The sequence below is a fragment of the Drosophila sulfurigaster genome, chromosome 2R, assembly GCF_023558435.1.
Source record: "Drosophila sulfurigaster albostrigata strain 15112-1811.04 chromosome 2R, ASM2355843v2, whole genome shotgun sequence".
Classification (NCBI taxonomy): Eukaryota; Metazoa; Arthropoda; class Insecta; order Diptera; family Drosophilidae; genus Drosophila; species Drosophila sulfurigaster.
Window position 1 is genome coordinate 2,397,233 of NC_084882.1, and position 14,899 is coordinate 2,412,131.

At 45.2% G+C, this 14,899-nt stretch overlaps 2 protein-coding genes across 2 annotated transcripts in view; both read left to right on the top strand.

Annotated features, from left to right (window-relative positions):
* Positions 1-14,899, top strand: part of LOC133838901 (large ribosomal subunit protein eL15) — a 134,607-nt gene that overhangs the window by 21,779 nt on the left and 97,929 nt on the right. The window lies entirely within an intron of this gene.
* LOC133836632 (uncharacterized) lies at positions 7,046-12,149 on the top strand. The gene is made up of 7 exons (XM_062267224.1): positions 7,046-7,428; positions 7,516-8,027; positions 8,431-8,626; positions 8,704-9,983; positions 10,063-10,876; positions 10,953-11,575; positions 11,635-12,149. The coding sequence occupies exons 1-7, from the start codon at positions 7,046-7,048 to the stop codon at positions 12,147-12,149; spliced, it is 4,323 nt and encodes a 1,440-aa protein (XP_062123208.1).

The window sequence follows — 14,899 nt, forward strand, 5'->3', positions numbered from 1 at the left end:
CCGCTGTATCGGCGTCGATCAACAGATGACAACGGTCGAACTGTCACAATGAAAGTGAAAAGAATGGATTTCGTTGTCGACAACAATTGGATTGTTCCATATTCGCCACTTATTTCTAAAACGTTCAAGACACATTGCAACGTTGAATACTGCAATTCAGTTAAGTCAATAAAATATATTTGCGAATATTTCACGAAAAGCAGTGATATGGCGGTTTTTGGATTGCAATCCTCGAATACCAACGATGAAATTTCACGCTATCAAGTTAGTCGTTATGTGAACTGTAATGAAGCGATTTGGCGTATATTCGCATTTCACATTCACGAACGTCATCCTACTGTTATGCATTTGGCGGTGCATCTGGAGAATGGTCAACGAGTATATTTCAAGGCATCGAATGCTAGCAACGTGCTGAAACAGCAACTACATTGACCATTTTTTTGCAATCTGCAAAAGCGATCCGTTTGCATGAACTTTACTCGGCGATGCCACGTTATTATACTTGGAATGCTTTATCGAAGAATTTTCTACAGAAGCTTTTGGTCGTATGTATACAGTTCAAGCAAAAAATGAATGTTTCTATTTGCGGTTGTTGTTGGTAAATGTGCGTGGGCCAACGTCATTTGAGACACTACGAACTGTTAATGGTGTAATATTCCCAACATATCGCATGTGAAGAATTGAACGTATTAGAAAATTATACCCATTGGGATACGACAATCGCTGAAGCCATTATCTCTGCATCTTCCAAGTCAGATACGCACAAAATTCGTTATCGTAATTTCGACATGTTTTCCAACAAACCCATGTAACCTATGGCACAAATACAAGGATAATATGTCAGAGGATACTTTACATCAAATTCGTGTCAGTTTCAGAAATCACGATATTGAGAAATCGTACGAAATAAATTAAAAAATAAAATCGAAAACAAACGTTTCCTGAAACTTTTTTTTTACTCTTCGATAGCATTTGTTTAGCTCTTTGATTAGTGTAAATTATGGGGCTTATCGATTTTTAATTTTCATAATATTGTCAAAAACATGCGGTCGCGAACGTACGCAAAATGGAAGTCTACTTTGGCTTAATACAGTAAAATGCAAAACTCTGCGAATTGAGACGGAATATTTTAAAGAAATAACTTTACTTTCAAAATAGAATCATGTAGCTTTCTATTAAGTCTACTCCCAAGAAAATAACTCGCATTTATTTATTTTTAATTTAATTAAGTACCGGTCGCGAACGTACGTTCGCGAACGTACGATTTTTCCATGTTGTATTATTTATTAAATTTTTATTTTTACCACAACTTTTTTTTATGAATAAAAGCAAAAAAATAAATTTTTATTAAATATGAAATATGTACTGAAATTTATTAATAGCAAGAAAAATATGTAATAAATAATAAGTAATAACTAACAAGTAATAAGAGTAACTGCAAACGACATAGTTTTCTAAAAAAAAAAACAAAAAATTTTTTTTAAATCCATGCGACGCTAGTAAAAATCGACATATGCTTATAGGTAAGGTCGCAAACGTACGCTACTTTGACAATTAATAAAAAAAAGATTGGTTAGAGTAACCCCAACGATTTTTTATATTTAAAATATATATACCAAAATCACTTAACACGCGAAGTTTCATTAACCTGCTTGCACTTATTGCGGAGCAATTACAATAAAATAATGTTTTTGGTCGCGAACGTACGATTTGAACATAGATAAGAAGCAAAATAAAAATAAACAGTTAATTGAACATTATTTCGCTCACTTTGCATTTTTTATCTTATTATTGGATTGATATTAAGAGATTTGGTAGAAAAAGAGCAAACATATCATATGTTTTCTTTGTGAAATAATAAAACATAAAAATGCATACAAAAGAAGCTAAAAGTGAAAAAAATACATTTTTTCAGTTTGCAGGCAAATTTTTTTATAAAAACAACGGAGATATGCTACGGATACATTGTATTATGAAAATTTTGATATTTCTTTATGACATTATACAAAAAAATACGATGAATGTGAAGATTTTTTTTTTCGGTCGTGGTTTACCATTTTTCGAGAATTGCCCATATGTAAATGAGGAGATACATAATCGTGCTTTACTCTTGATGCCTTAATTTTTAATCAGATTAGGAATGCCTGCGCCATATTGTGAAATGAATGACACATTTAATTGAGTATTGGAATAGGAACGTCAATACGATCACCAAGCATTAGACTTAGTAGTTCAAACGAATGTACCCCTGTTAAATTACCAACAAAAGCAAGTTTATGATACTTTAATCAAGGCAATTGATGATGAAAATGGTGTGTATATTTCCTAAATGCCCCTGGTGGTACTGGCAAGGCATTCCTCATGTCATTAGTTTTAGCAACTGTTCGGGCCAGATCAAACATAGTTGCAGTTGCTTCTTTTGGAATAGCAGCCACATTGTCATTCAGCATTACTATATTACATTACATTACTTCACACTATTGAAGAACCAACGTGTAATATTACAAAACACTCAGCAATGGCCAAAGTTTTAACAGCATGGAAAATCATCATCTGGGACGAATGCACAATGGCGCATAAACGAGCATTAGAAGCACTTAACCGAACATTAAAAGATTTACGCAATGACTCGAGATGTTTTGGAGGAGCACAGATTTTACTGTCTGGCGATTTCCACCATATAATGCCAGTAATTCCAAATACTGCCAGTAATTTCGACGAAATAAACGCTTGCCTCAAATCGCCAAGTCTATGGCGCTATGTGAAGAAACTACAGCTGACAACAAACATGAGAGTTACATTGCTTAATGATACATCTGCTGAAGATTTCTCGGAGCAATTGCTAACTATCGGTAATGGTCAAGTACCTGTCGATGAATCGAGCGAAATAATATTATTTCCAAATAATTTCTGCAATTTTGTCTCATCAAAAGACGAACTTATCAACAATGTATTTCCAAACATTATTTCTTACTACAAAAATAATGAATGGTTGAGTGAGCGAGCAATTTTAGCTGTTAAGAATATAGATGTAGATGACCTGAATTACATAATTCAAAATAAGATCATTGGAACAATGAATTCATTCAAATCTATTGACAGCGTCACAAATGAAGATGAAACCACCAAATATCCAATTCAATTTTTAAGCTCTTTGGATGTGCCTGGCTTACCACCGCACAATTTACGCCTATAGGTTGGCTCCGTAGTAATCATGCTTCGAAACATAAACCAACCAAAACTGTGCAACGGTACGCGTTTCGTGTTTAGAAAATTTATGAACAATGATAGCAAAATGCAAAGGTTAGGAAGTTCTTATTCCGAGGATCCCGATAATCCCAACCGATATGCCGTTTGAATTTAAAAGAATTCAATTTCCGATACGTCTTGTATTTGTCATGACCATCAACAAATCACAAGGCCAATCCTTAAAAGTTTGTGGTTTAAATCTAGAATATTCATGTTTTTCCCATGGTCAATTATAAGTGGCATTTTCACGGGTCGGAAGACCATCTGCGTTGTTTGTTTTTGCGCCTGATAATAAAACAAAAAATGGGGTCTAACACAAGGTACTTAGGTGAAGAGCAACCTATGTACTAAGAAACAGAAATAATAATGCACGAAATAATAAAAAAAACACAATCTGCTTATTTATTGTCATAAGGGCGGAACAAAGTTCGCCGGGTCGACTAATTTGGTTTATAAAAACAAGTTTATCAACAACTTCCGATTTAAGCCTCGTCCTGCGATCAGAAATAGTTTGTCCAGTTTTGCTGAACACTCTTTCTGATTCGCAAGATGAGGCTTGTATAGAGAAATATTTTTTGACAACCAATTTTAGGGTGTTGTCATCACTAAAAAATATTTGTTTTTTAATTTTATTTTAAAACAAGTAAGAAAGCTACAGTCGAGTGTACTCGACTGTGAGATACCCGCTACCCATTTTGAATAAAAGAAACATATTTTGCGGTATTTTCTCAAAATATACCGAATATACTGCAAAAATACTAAAAATATACCAAATGGTATATTTGGTATATCGACATAGTACCGCATTCAAAATATACCATAGACGGCACAATATACCAGATTGTCAGCCAAAGCAACTCAGACCCTAGTAAGTAAGCGTTTTTGCCCATACAAAAGTATTTCTTTAATAACTTAGACAATTTTTATCTGATCGCAACCAAATTTTCAGGAATCATAACTACTATAGTAAATATTGTATATACCAAAATTCGCAATTCTAGCTTTAAAATTACGCTTGTTATTCGATTTTTTTAATTTGCGGGGGCGGAAGTGGGCGTGGCAAAAATTTGAAACAAACTTGATCTGCGTGCAAACATAACAAATGCTGTCGAAAAAAAATTATAGCTCTATCTCTTATAGTCTCTGAGATCTAGGTGTTCATACGGACAGACGGACAGACACACAGACGGACAGACGGACATGGCTATATCGTCTCGGCTGTTGACGCTGATCAAGAATATATATACTTTATAGGGTCGGAGATGCCTCCTTCTACCTGTTACATACATTTCCTGCCGGCACAAAGTTATAATACCCTTCTACCCTATGGGTAGCGGGTATAATCATACCTCTCAATATTGAATTTTGGTATATACAATATTTACTATAGTAGTTATGATTCCTGAAAATTTGGTTGCGATCAGATAAAAATTGTCTAAGTTATTAAAGAAATACTTTTGTATGGGCAAAAACGCTTACTTACTAGGGTCTGAGTTGCTTTGGCTGACAATCTGGTATATTGTGCCGTCTATGGTATATTTTGAATGCGGTACTATGTCGATATACCAAATATACCATTTGGTATATTTTTAGTATTTTTGCAGTATATTTGGTATATTTTGAGAAAATACCGCAAAATATGTTTCTTTTATTCAAAATGGGTAGCGGGTATCTCACAGTCGAGTACACTCGACTGTAGCTTTCTTACTTGTTTTTATTTATTGCTCTCTTTTTTTGTCGTCGCTCAGTGTACATTCATCTATTTGACCAAATACAAGTTCAACCAGCGCGGAAGAGTGGCGCCCGCTGTCCATCCACGTGGCGTGACAGAACTCAAGCACATCTTGTTGATGCGAGCGCATTGCTAAGTGAGAGGCACACCTCCGCTCCGCCGACCGAAAAGCACTCAAAGCTTTTTCGCTCACTAGCAATGCGCTCAGTGCGTAAGAATGCACTCAAGCTCCAGTGCTCTCAACTTCTCTCTCCCACAACTCACCACCGCTGAGCCACGCTCAGCATCGATCAACGAAATGCCGTCGGCATTTCTCTGAAATCAGTATCAAACGACGTCTAGTTCAAATCGTTACAATCACCCCCTTTTTCTGTGCGACATAACAACCCGAAAAGTTTCAATAAACCAAATATATATAGTGATAAAAACGCGAGTGTTTTTATTTTTCGGGAAGCAAAACATTTTGGACATTTTTCAGCGCCCCCACGAACATTGGTCCTTCGAGCCGGATATCATCAATCTAATTTTCATCGTTCCAGTTTACATCCGCAGATAAGTGCCACTAGTTTTTGCTTCTTTTCTATTCCTTCTACCACGGTCGTCCGCCCCTCCAAATTCCGCCATATTGCGCAAAAGTTTTTCCCATAGCTTTTGCCAATTGCCTTCTTTGTTCTTTGGACGACCTTTTCTATGGTTTTTTGCCTAATTACATTTATAATAAATAATTATATTTGTTGTTTCCGCCAATCGCGTACGTATGTATGCATGTGTGTTTTTCCTTTTTTTTGCAAGTGCAAGTGCAGTGACAAGTGTAAATTATCCAAAGAGAATCATTTTTTAAAGTGCGAGGATTATATATTGTATACTCCATACATATATAATCATACGAATTAATTAACTTAAATCCACCGGCTTGCAGCCGCGCTTGCTCTCGCGCTCTCTCAACACACACACACGCACTCTTTTGCTTTCGCTGTTTGTCCGCACTTGCTCTCGCTCTCATTTGCGTTACATACAAATATACGTGCATTTCGCTTGCTTAGACGTTGGCAGCGCAGTGCAAGCACATACATACATACGTACATACTGATGTGCATGCTTAACCGCGTGTATAAGTACTTCTGCGAGTGAAGTAACAGATTGGCAGGGCAGCGGTAGTCGCACTCGACATACCCTACCCTTTTTTTTTGAAATTTTTTTGTTTCAAGTGATATATTTAGTGTGTGTATTTCAGAGCAACTCCCATCTCAAGTATCGGTGTATAGGCTACCTCCAGCCAGTGTCCACACACACATAGACATACACACACACATATCCATATACAATATATAAATAATTGTTTGTGTTTTTCCGTGACAATTTATTTATTATTTTTCCATCCAGCGCTTTTTTAACCACATTTGTGTTTTTTCCAGCATATTGTGTTTTTTTGTGGTATTTTTCCGTGCTTTTTTTTTGTTCTTGTTTCCGACAATCGTTTGCTTGATTGTCGCGGGAATTTTCCCCGGCCCCCTTTGCGTTCGTTGCCTGTGTCCGCAGTCCGTACCCATTTGGGGTACAAAATACCTCAGCACTACCTGTGGTATTTTTCCAGTATTTTATTTGGTATTTTTCTTTTACTAGTTGCTACGTGCATTCCGTTTCGTTTCCACCTTCTGGGCCGTTTCCGGATATATATAAAAAAACCAAGTTCCATTTGGTTTTTTTTTGGTATATTTTCTGTGATTTTCTGGTTTTCTAACCAGCGGCTTCCTACCTTCCGTGCGTAGCATGTCAACGGGCAAACCCGATAAGACTAAAACTAGACTGTCCGTGCCTTCTACTAGCGCCGCTAGAGTTTCGAATAACCTCCCTCTTCCGAGATCCAAGGGGGAACCGGCTCTTCGTGCATCCAGCAAATCGCCAGTTCACACCAAAAGGGAGGTCCCCGCACGGTCAGCTAGTGTTTCGCCCACTTCCGGTACCAAGCCTCTGATCCTCGTCACGAAACCTCCGTCTGTTCCTAAGACCAAGGTTGCTTCCGACCCAATTCCTCGGCCAATTGTTACTCGTTCACAAAGCAAAATGGCCCACAATGTAGTAGATTCGGCATTGAATAAGTTCATCGCCGCGACTGACCGAGTAAGTCACTTTGCGGCGCGACTTAACAATGCTTCTACTGACAGCGCGTCCCTGTACACGTGCCAGGTCCGGAGGGACCAGATGCGTGCCTTGTGGGACAAGGTCGAGAAGGAGTACGAGGCTTGCTCCTGTGTCATGTCGGATGAAATGACGACAGACGAGTTGCCTACCATTCAGGCAAAATATGATTACTGCTATATTCTCTATGAGCAGTGGTCCGCTCAGCTAAGTGAGCAAATAGCTGATGCCTCCCAGGCACTCACTCCTCGTACACCCGTACAACCCCAAGCCGTGCCGTTCGTGTCCACAGGGTGTCGCCCACCTCCGTGCGACACCGAAGTTTAAGGAGGCGATTACACTCGCTGGCCCACCTTCCGAGACTTATTCAAGGCTATTTACATCCGAAATCCTAGACTGTCGGAAGTTGAGAAACTTTTCCATCTCAACTCCAAGACCAGCGGTGAAGCCCATGCCATTGTGTCAAAGTCTCCTTTGACCAATGAAGGGTTTCAGTCGGCGTGGTCCAGCTTGACTGAGCGTTTCGAGAACAAACGGTTGCTCGTGAACAGTCAGCTGCGTATCCTTTTCAATTTGCCCGCCATCGGGCAAGAGTCGGGTGCAGCCATTCAAGAGTTGCAGAGCACTATCCAAGGGTGCTTGACGGCTTTGGAGCACTCAAAGATCAATACGGAGAATTGGGATTGCATCCTGGTTTTCCTGTGTTCTTCGAGGCTCCCCAAATTGACCCTTTCTCTTTGGGAACAGTCCATACAGAATAAGAGCGACGTTCCAACGTGGGCTGACATGAACGCTTTCCTTCTAGAGCGGTATCGCACCCTAGAAGCGATAGCGGAAGTGTCAGCCAGCACGAGCGCTCCGACGGTTCCACGGGCCTCACGCAAGGAGGCCCCCCGTCGCCAAGCAGGTAAACTCCTTTGAGAGTCGGGTAACTTCAAAAACCCAGTCCTGCAAGTTGTGTTCCCGGGAGAATCACCCGATTCGTTTGTGCCCTCGTTTCCTCCAGATGGGTATCAACGATAGGGTCAATTATATAAAGCAACAGAAGCTGTGTCTCAATTGTTTCGCACGAGGCCATATCCTGGCTGAGTGCACAAGTGCGCACAGCTGCTTTACCTGCAAGGGTCGTCATCATACACTCTTGCATCGAGTGAGCCCGGCGCCGACAGTCGCAACCCCCATTCCATCTCCAATACAGTCCACTTCCACCCAGTCAGCTAACGTCCAGTCATTCGTGGCAGTTAACACACAAGGTGTTCTGCTCAGCACAGCTGTCATTCACGTATGCCATCTCGGCGTCCGCTATACAGCTCGGGCTCTGATTGACTCCGGATCAGAAGCCACCTTCCTCTCAGAGAAGTTGTTCAAGCGCTTGAGGATGCCGTACACATCCGTGCAGGCCCGCGTTTCTGGGCTGACACAAGCTGTGGCAGCCCAGCCCCGAAAGTTTTGCCAATTCTTAATTGGCTCCCCGGTCAGACCCGATTTGCAGATCGAGGCGTCGGCGTACGTCCTCCCCCCCAGTTAGCGGGGAATCTGCCCTCATGTTCCGTCCCACAAACACTCCTCGAAAATCTGCCCAGCATCCAGCTGGCAGACCCCAAATTCCATGAGAGTTCGCAGATTGATGTGCTACTAGGCGCTGACATCCTCCCGTCCATTCTGCTCGGCGGCTCTCACCCTAACATTTGTGGGACGCTCCTCGGTCAAGAGACCATTTTCGGTTGGATCCTGACTGGCCCTGTGTCGGGATCCATTTCAAAATCCATTTCGTCCTTTTCGGCTCGACTGTCCGTCGAGGAGGAACTCCTCTCCAAATTTTGGGAGGTGGAGGACCTGCCGGCTAGCCCAGCAAAGGAATCTGACCTTTTTTGTGAGGCTAACTTCAACGCCACGACCGTGCGAACCTCAACGGGTCGCTACATGGTCACGCTCCCATTCCGCGATCCTGGTCACGTTGACCTGGGTCACTCGAGGGCTATCGCTCTCGCTCAGTTCCTGAGAAACGAGAGCCGTTTAAAGAGGAACGACTCTCTGAAGGAACAATATGACTCCGTTATTCGAGAGTATCTGGATTTGGGTCACATAACTCAAGTCCCCCCATCCAGTTCCGGCAACTACTATTTGCCGCATCACGGTGTTCTCAAGCCCGACAGCACCACCACAAAGCTCCGCGTTGTATTCAACGCCTCCAGCCCGACTTCAAACGGGAAGAGTCTGAACGACATCCTCCACACTGGGCCAATCCTTCAATCCGACCTGACCATTCAAATCCTGAAATGGAGGTTTTTCAAGTTCGTCTTCAACGCTGACATCACCAAGATGTATCGGCAAATCCTTGTGGATCCCAAACACACCCGGTTTCAAAGGTTGCTCTTCCGTACTCCAGACGAGAAGTTATGCGACTTTGAACTCAACACAGTCACCTTTGGAGTGAACTGTGCTCCGTACCTGGCTATCCGCGTTCTGCATCAGCTTGCGAGTGATGTTCGCGACCGGTACCCCCTTGCTAGTGACATCATCGCCAATTATATGTACGTTGATGACGTCCAAGCAGGAGCTCACACTAAGCAGGATGCGGTGTCTGCTATAGATAAGCTTCGAACAGCGCTCGAGAGTGCTGGGTTCCCTTTGCGTAAGTGGACCTCGAACTCGAAAGATGTTCTGAGAAGAATCCCTAAGGATCACTTGCTCTGTGCAGACTTCCTCGAGATCGACGAAGCTAGTGTCGCAAAGACGCTAGGCATTCGGTGGCGGTCCACGTCCGACGAGTTCTTTTTCGTCACCGCCGAGATGGTGTCCAAACCATCTTTCAGTAAGAGAGAAGTGCTGTCGCAGATCGCCAAGTTGTTCGATCCTGCAGGTTGGCTTGCTCCCGTGGTCATTTGGGCCAAGATTTTTATGCAAGAAATCTGGAAGCAAGAAATCGGCGGATCTCACAGAGCAGTGGACCAGTTTTCTGCGGAACTATTCGTCCTTGCAGTACATCCGCATTCCTAGATGGACCAACTACGCTCCCGGCGCAAAAATCCAATTCCACGGTTTTTGCGACGCCTCTCAAAGCGCGTATGGAGCCGCTCTTTACGCACCTGTGGAAACAGCTGGACAAGTGTCTGTGAGCCTTCTCGCAGCGAAGACTAGAGTTGCACCTATCAAGACGGTCTCCCTACCTCGTCTTGAGCTGTGCGGAGCTCTCCTGTTGGCAGAATTATCCGCCGCCCTCCTACCACATTTTCCCACCCCCGACGCTGAGACGTACCTGTGGACAGATTCCACTATCGTTCTGGCATGGTTGGACAAGCAGCCATGCAAGTGGACCACTTTCGTGGCGAACCGAGTGGCCAAGATTCACTCGGTGAATGGCACTTGGCAGCATGTTCGTTCCGAACACAACCCAGCCGACCTGGCAAGCCGCGGTGTCTCGCCGCAAGAGCTACTGGCCAGTCGCCTCTGGTGGCAGGGGCCTGAATGGCTGACGCACTCACCAGCGCAGTGGCCTTCACCGGTCATTGGGCTCGATACTGAATTGGAGTGTCGAGCAGTGAAGGTCCATGCAGCGCAAGTCCTATGTGAGGACTTCCTCGATCGTTTCTCCAGGTTCGATCGAGCGCTCCGAGTGTTTGCGTATGTGCGAAGGTTTGCCCAGCGTTGCCGCCAACCCAAGGTCTCGTTTCCAGAGACGCTCAGCTCTCAAGAGCTTGCAGAAGCTCAAGAGAGGCTGATTGTACAGGCTCAGAATCGGGTATACGCGAAAGAGTGTGCTTCCCTCCGGTCCCATAATCGTCTAATCGGGTCAAGCTATATCCTAAGCTTGAATCCGTTCCTTGACAAGCAAGGTGTCCTGCGTTCCTGGACGCGTAAGAGCGTCCACCTCCTTATCCTACGACGAACGGCATCCAATAATTCTCCCGTTCGGCTGCGTGTTCTCACGCCTCCTGGTTTCCTTCACGCATCAAGTCTCCCTCCATGGAGGCAACCAATTGGTGATGCGGCTGGTCCGAACCAAGTTCTGGATTCCCAAGCTAAGGAATTTGGTGAAGACAGTGATCAGTGCATGCAAGACCTGTGTGATTCATCGCCGCAAGATCCAGTCGCAGTTGATGGGTTATCTCCCTACTGCCCGGTCGACTTTTTCGCGACCTTTCACTAACTCCGGAGTAGACTTCGCCGGTCCCTTCGACGTCAAGAGCTACGTCGGACGTGGCTGCAAGATTACGAAGGGTTACGTATGTGTCTTCGTGGGCTTGAGCACGAAGGCAATCCATCTTGAGGCGACCACGGATCTGACAGCGGAAAAGTTCTTGGAAGCTTTCTCCCGATTCGTGGCACGGCGCGGGTGCCCTCTTCACATGTACTCTGACAACGGGAAAACGTTCGTCGGAGCCTCCTCCATTCTCTCCAAAGAATTTGTGGAGAGCACCCGCAACCTGATTGTCACCACTCACAGCCATCAAGGTCTTGCATGGCTTTCAACCCACCTGGTGCCCCTCACATGGATGGTCTCTGGGAAGCAGGCGTCAAGAGTTTCAAGACGCATTTCTACAAGACGGTTTCCTCCGTAAAACATACGTTCGAGGAACTTTCCACCCTCCTGTCTAAAATTGAAGCGTGCCTCAATTCGCGGCCTTTGACTCCTATGTCAGAGGATGTGAGCGACTTGGAGGCACTTACTCCCGGTCATTTCCTGATCGGGGGTCCGCTACTCTCCATGGCGGAGCCAGAGTCCAGAGAGGATGTGGAGTCCATCCGCAACCGTTGGCAACGGCTTAAGGCTCTCCATCAGCATTTCTGTGTGCGATGGAAGAGTGAATATTTGAAGGAATTGCATAAGCGGAATAAGTGGCAGTCACCTTCACGCGATCTCCAAATCGGTGACATGGTGGTCATCAGAGAGGAGAATAGGAGCTGGTCCTCCTTCCTACGGGACGCGCGCTCTGAGTCACCTATTCTTTTCTCTACTGCCATCCACTATCCTGTGGTTTTCTCGTCCGGCTTAGGCAATTCATCCCGCGCCATGTCCTTCATTTAATCTATTGTTTTTTGTTCTTTTTCTCTTCCTTTGGTTTTTTCGCCTTTTGGTTTCATCCCGTTACAGTTTACCATGGCGTCCTCCAGAAGATCATCCTGCTCCCTTTCCGACGGAGTGAGCTTGCGAGGGCTCTTCTCGCCAGCGCGCTCCCTTTCGCCTCCGACTGCCGGCTCTCCGCCGACACCAGTCGCCCCAATGGAGTCCGAGCCCTCTCCAGCACCGGTGGCACCGGTTACTCCGCGTGGAGTTTCCGTGCCTCGCCAGGCCGCCCCCCAGCGGGGTGAGTCTGTGCCTCCCGGCACAGACTCGTTCCGCTGTAGGGTGTGCCGCGGTGTCCACGCGCTGCGCAAATGTCCACGGTTTGCCCAGCTGACGCCAGAGAAGCGGCTCCGGGCAGTACTTGTCAATAAGTACTGTCCCAACTGCTTGGCTCATCAGCGGGCACTTGCCGCAGCGGTGGACGGTGCAGGCATTGTGGTGAGGACCACCACTCCATGCTGCACATGCGGGATCGCAGTACCAAGCGGCGGTTGGCGCGACAACGGAGGGGCCGACGCGACCACCCGGCACCCACCGGAGAAGGACCTTCGTCATCCCGGATGGACCGGCCCACATCCCCACACACCAGGCCCGTGCCTAGCCCCGCCTTGTCACTGACGGCACTACTCCAGTGCAAGGGAGTCAGTATTCTCCCCACCGCGGCGGTCTGGCTAGTCACGGGGAAGACGGCCTTCGAGGCGCGAGTGCTCATGGATCCGTGCTGTCCTGTAAGCCGCATCAGCGAGTCGATGGCAGTGGCTATGGGCCTCTCCATCACTCGCGTGGGCGCAGAAGGAGTGTGCACGGCAACGTTGCGCTCCAAGACGTCACCCATGAGCCGGGAGGTCGTCTTTAAAACAAATCCACAGCTCCATACAACGACGCCCACCAGGACTGTCACACCAGTCGGGCCCAGTTCTTTCAGCAACCTCGTGTTGGCTGACAAGGACTGATTCCGCTCGGCATCGGTCTCGGCAGTCTTGGGGGCTGATGTGTACCCTGACGTCGTGCTACCGGGTATCCTCCCGGGCCAAGGCGGACTGCCTATGGCGCAGAATTCCACGCTGGGCTGGATTCTGTCAGGCACGTGCTACTAGCAGTTTCGTTTCAATCCCAATATTGCAAGGGGGGGAGAATGTTGATGCGAGCGCATTGCTAAGTGAGAGGCACACCTCCACTCCGCCGACCGAAAAGCACTCAAAGCTTTTTCGCTCACTAGCAATGCGCTCAATGCGTAAGAATGCACTCAAGTTCCAGTGCTCTCAACTTCTCTCTCCCACAACTCACCACCGCTGAGCCACGCTCAGCATCGATCAACGAAATGCCATCGGCATTTCTCTGAAATCAGTATCAAACGACGTCTAGTTCAAATCGTTACAATCACCCCCCTTTTCTGTGCGACATAACAACCCGAAAAGTTTCAATAAACCAAATATATATAGTGATAAAAACGCGAGTGTTTTTATTTTTCGGGAAGCAAAACATTTTGGACATTTTTCAGCGCCCCCACGAACACATCTAAATAATTAAAGCATCGGAAAAGCCGCAAAAAGCCGCAAACCGGACTGTTATTACAATTTAATATAAAGTGCCTACTATTGTTTAACAAACATTACACAACGCACAAATACGCAGAACACCTTTTTTTCCTCTACAGAAGATGAACACTTTTGTCAGCTTTTTGATTTCCTTGGACAACACAAAACAGTACACATATATAACGTTAAACAAATTACCACACAAACTGTGTTTATTATTCGTAATTTACATACCTCAAACTTCAATATCCATTTTAAAAAATAGAAAAATATTATTTAGTTTGGATTTGCAAAGCGCTCAAAGTTATTAAAAGTTTCCCGCCAATTTTGTCACAAAAATCAGCTGCTTAATCACCTGACTTTAAACATCTGTAAAAATTGCAAGGTTGCATTTTTGACAAAAATATTTATTGATACTTTCTATCTAGGGTATCTAGGGATAGTTTGTGGGACAGAGCATGAGAGCAGTTTTCCTGCTAATTGAGGAAGGACGAAAGCCGACGCCTCAATCTGCAGATCTGGTCGCAACGGGGAGCCAATTAGGAATTGGCAATGCTTTCGGGGCTGGGCTGCTACAACTTGAGTCAGCCCAGAGACGTGGGCTTGAACGGATGTGTATGGCATCCTCAAGCGCTTGAACAATCGTTCAGAAATGAAGGTGGCCTCTGATCCAGAATCGATCAGAGCCCGAGCTGTGTGCCGAACGCCATGATGGCAGATGTGTACAACAGCTGTACTCAGCAGAACACCTTGTGTGTTAACTGCCAGGAAAGATTGAACGTTAGCTGACTGGGAAGGAGTGGACTGTGTATCAGGAGTGGACTGTATATTAGGAGTGGGATTAGTGACTGTCGGCGTCGGGTTGACTCGATGCAAGAGTGTATGATGACGACCCTTGCACGTAAAACAGCTGTGCGCACTTGTGCAGTCGGCCAGGACATGGCCTCGTGCGAAACAGTTCAAGCACAGCTTCTGTTGCTTGATATGGTTGACCCTTTCACTGACACCCATCTGAAGAAATCGAGGGCACAATCGAATCGGATGGTTCTCCCGGGAACAGAAATTGCAGGTCTGGATCTTAATGATCACCCTACTCTCAAAAGAGTTGACCTGCCTGGAGACGGGGGCCTTCTTGGGTGAGGCTCTTGGAACCGTCGGAGCGTTAGTGCTGGA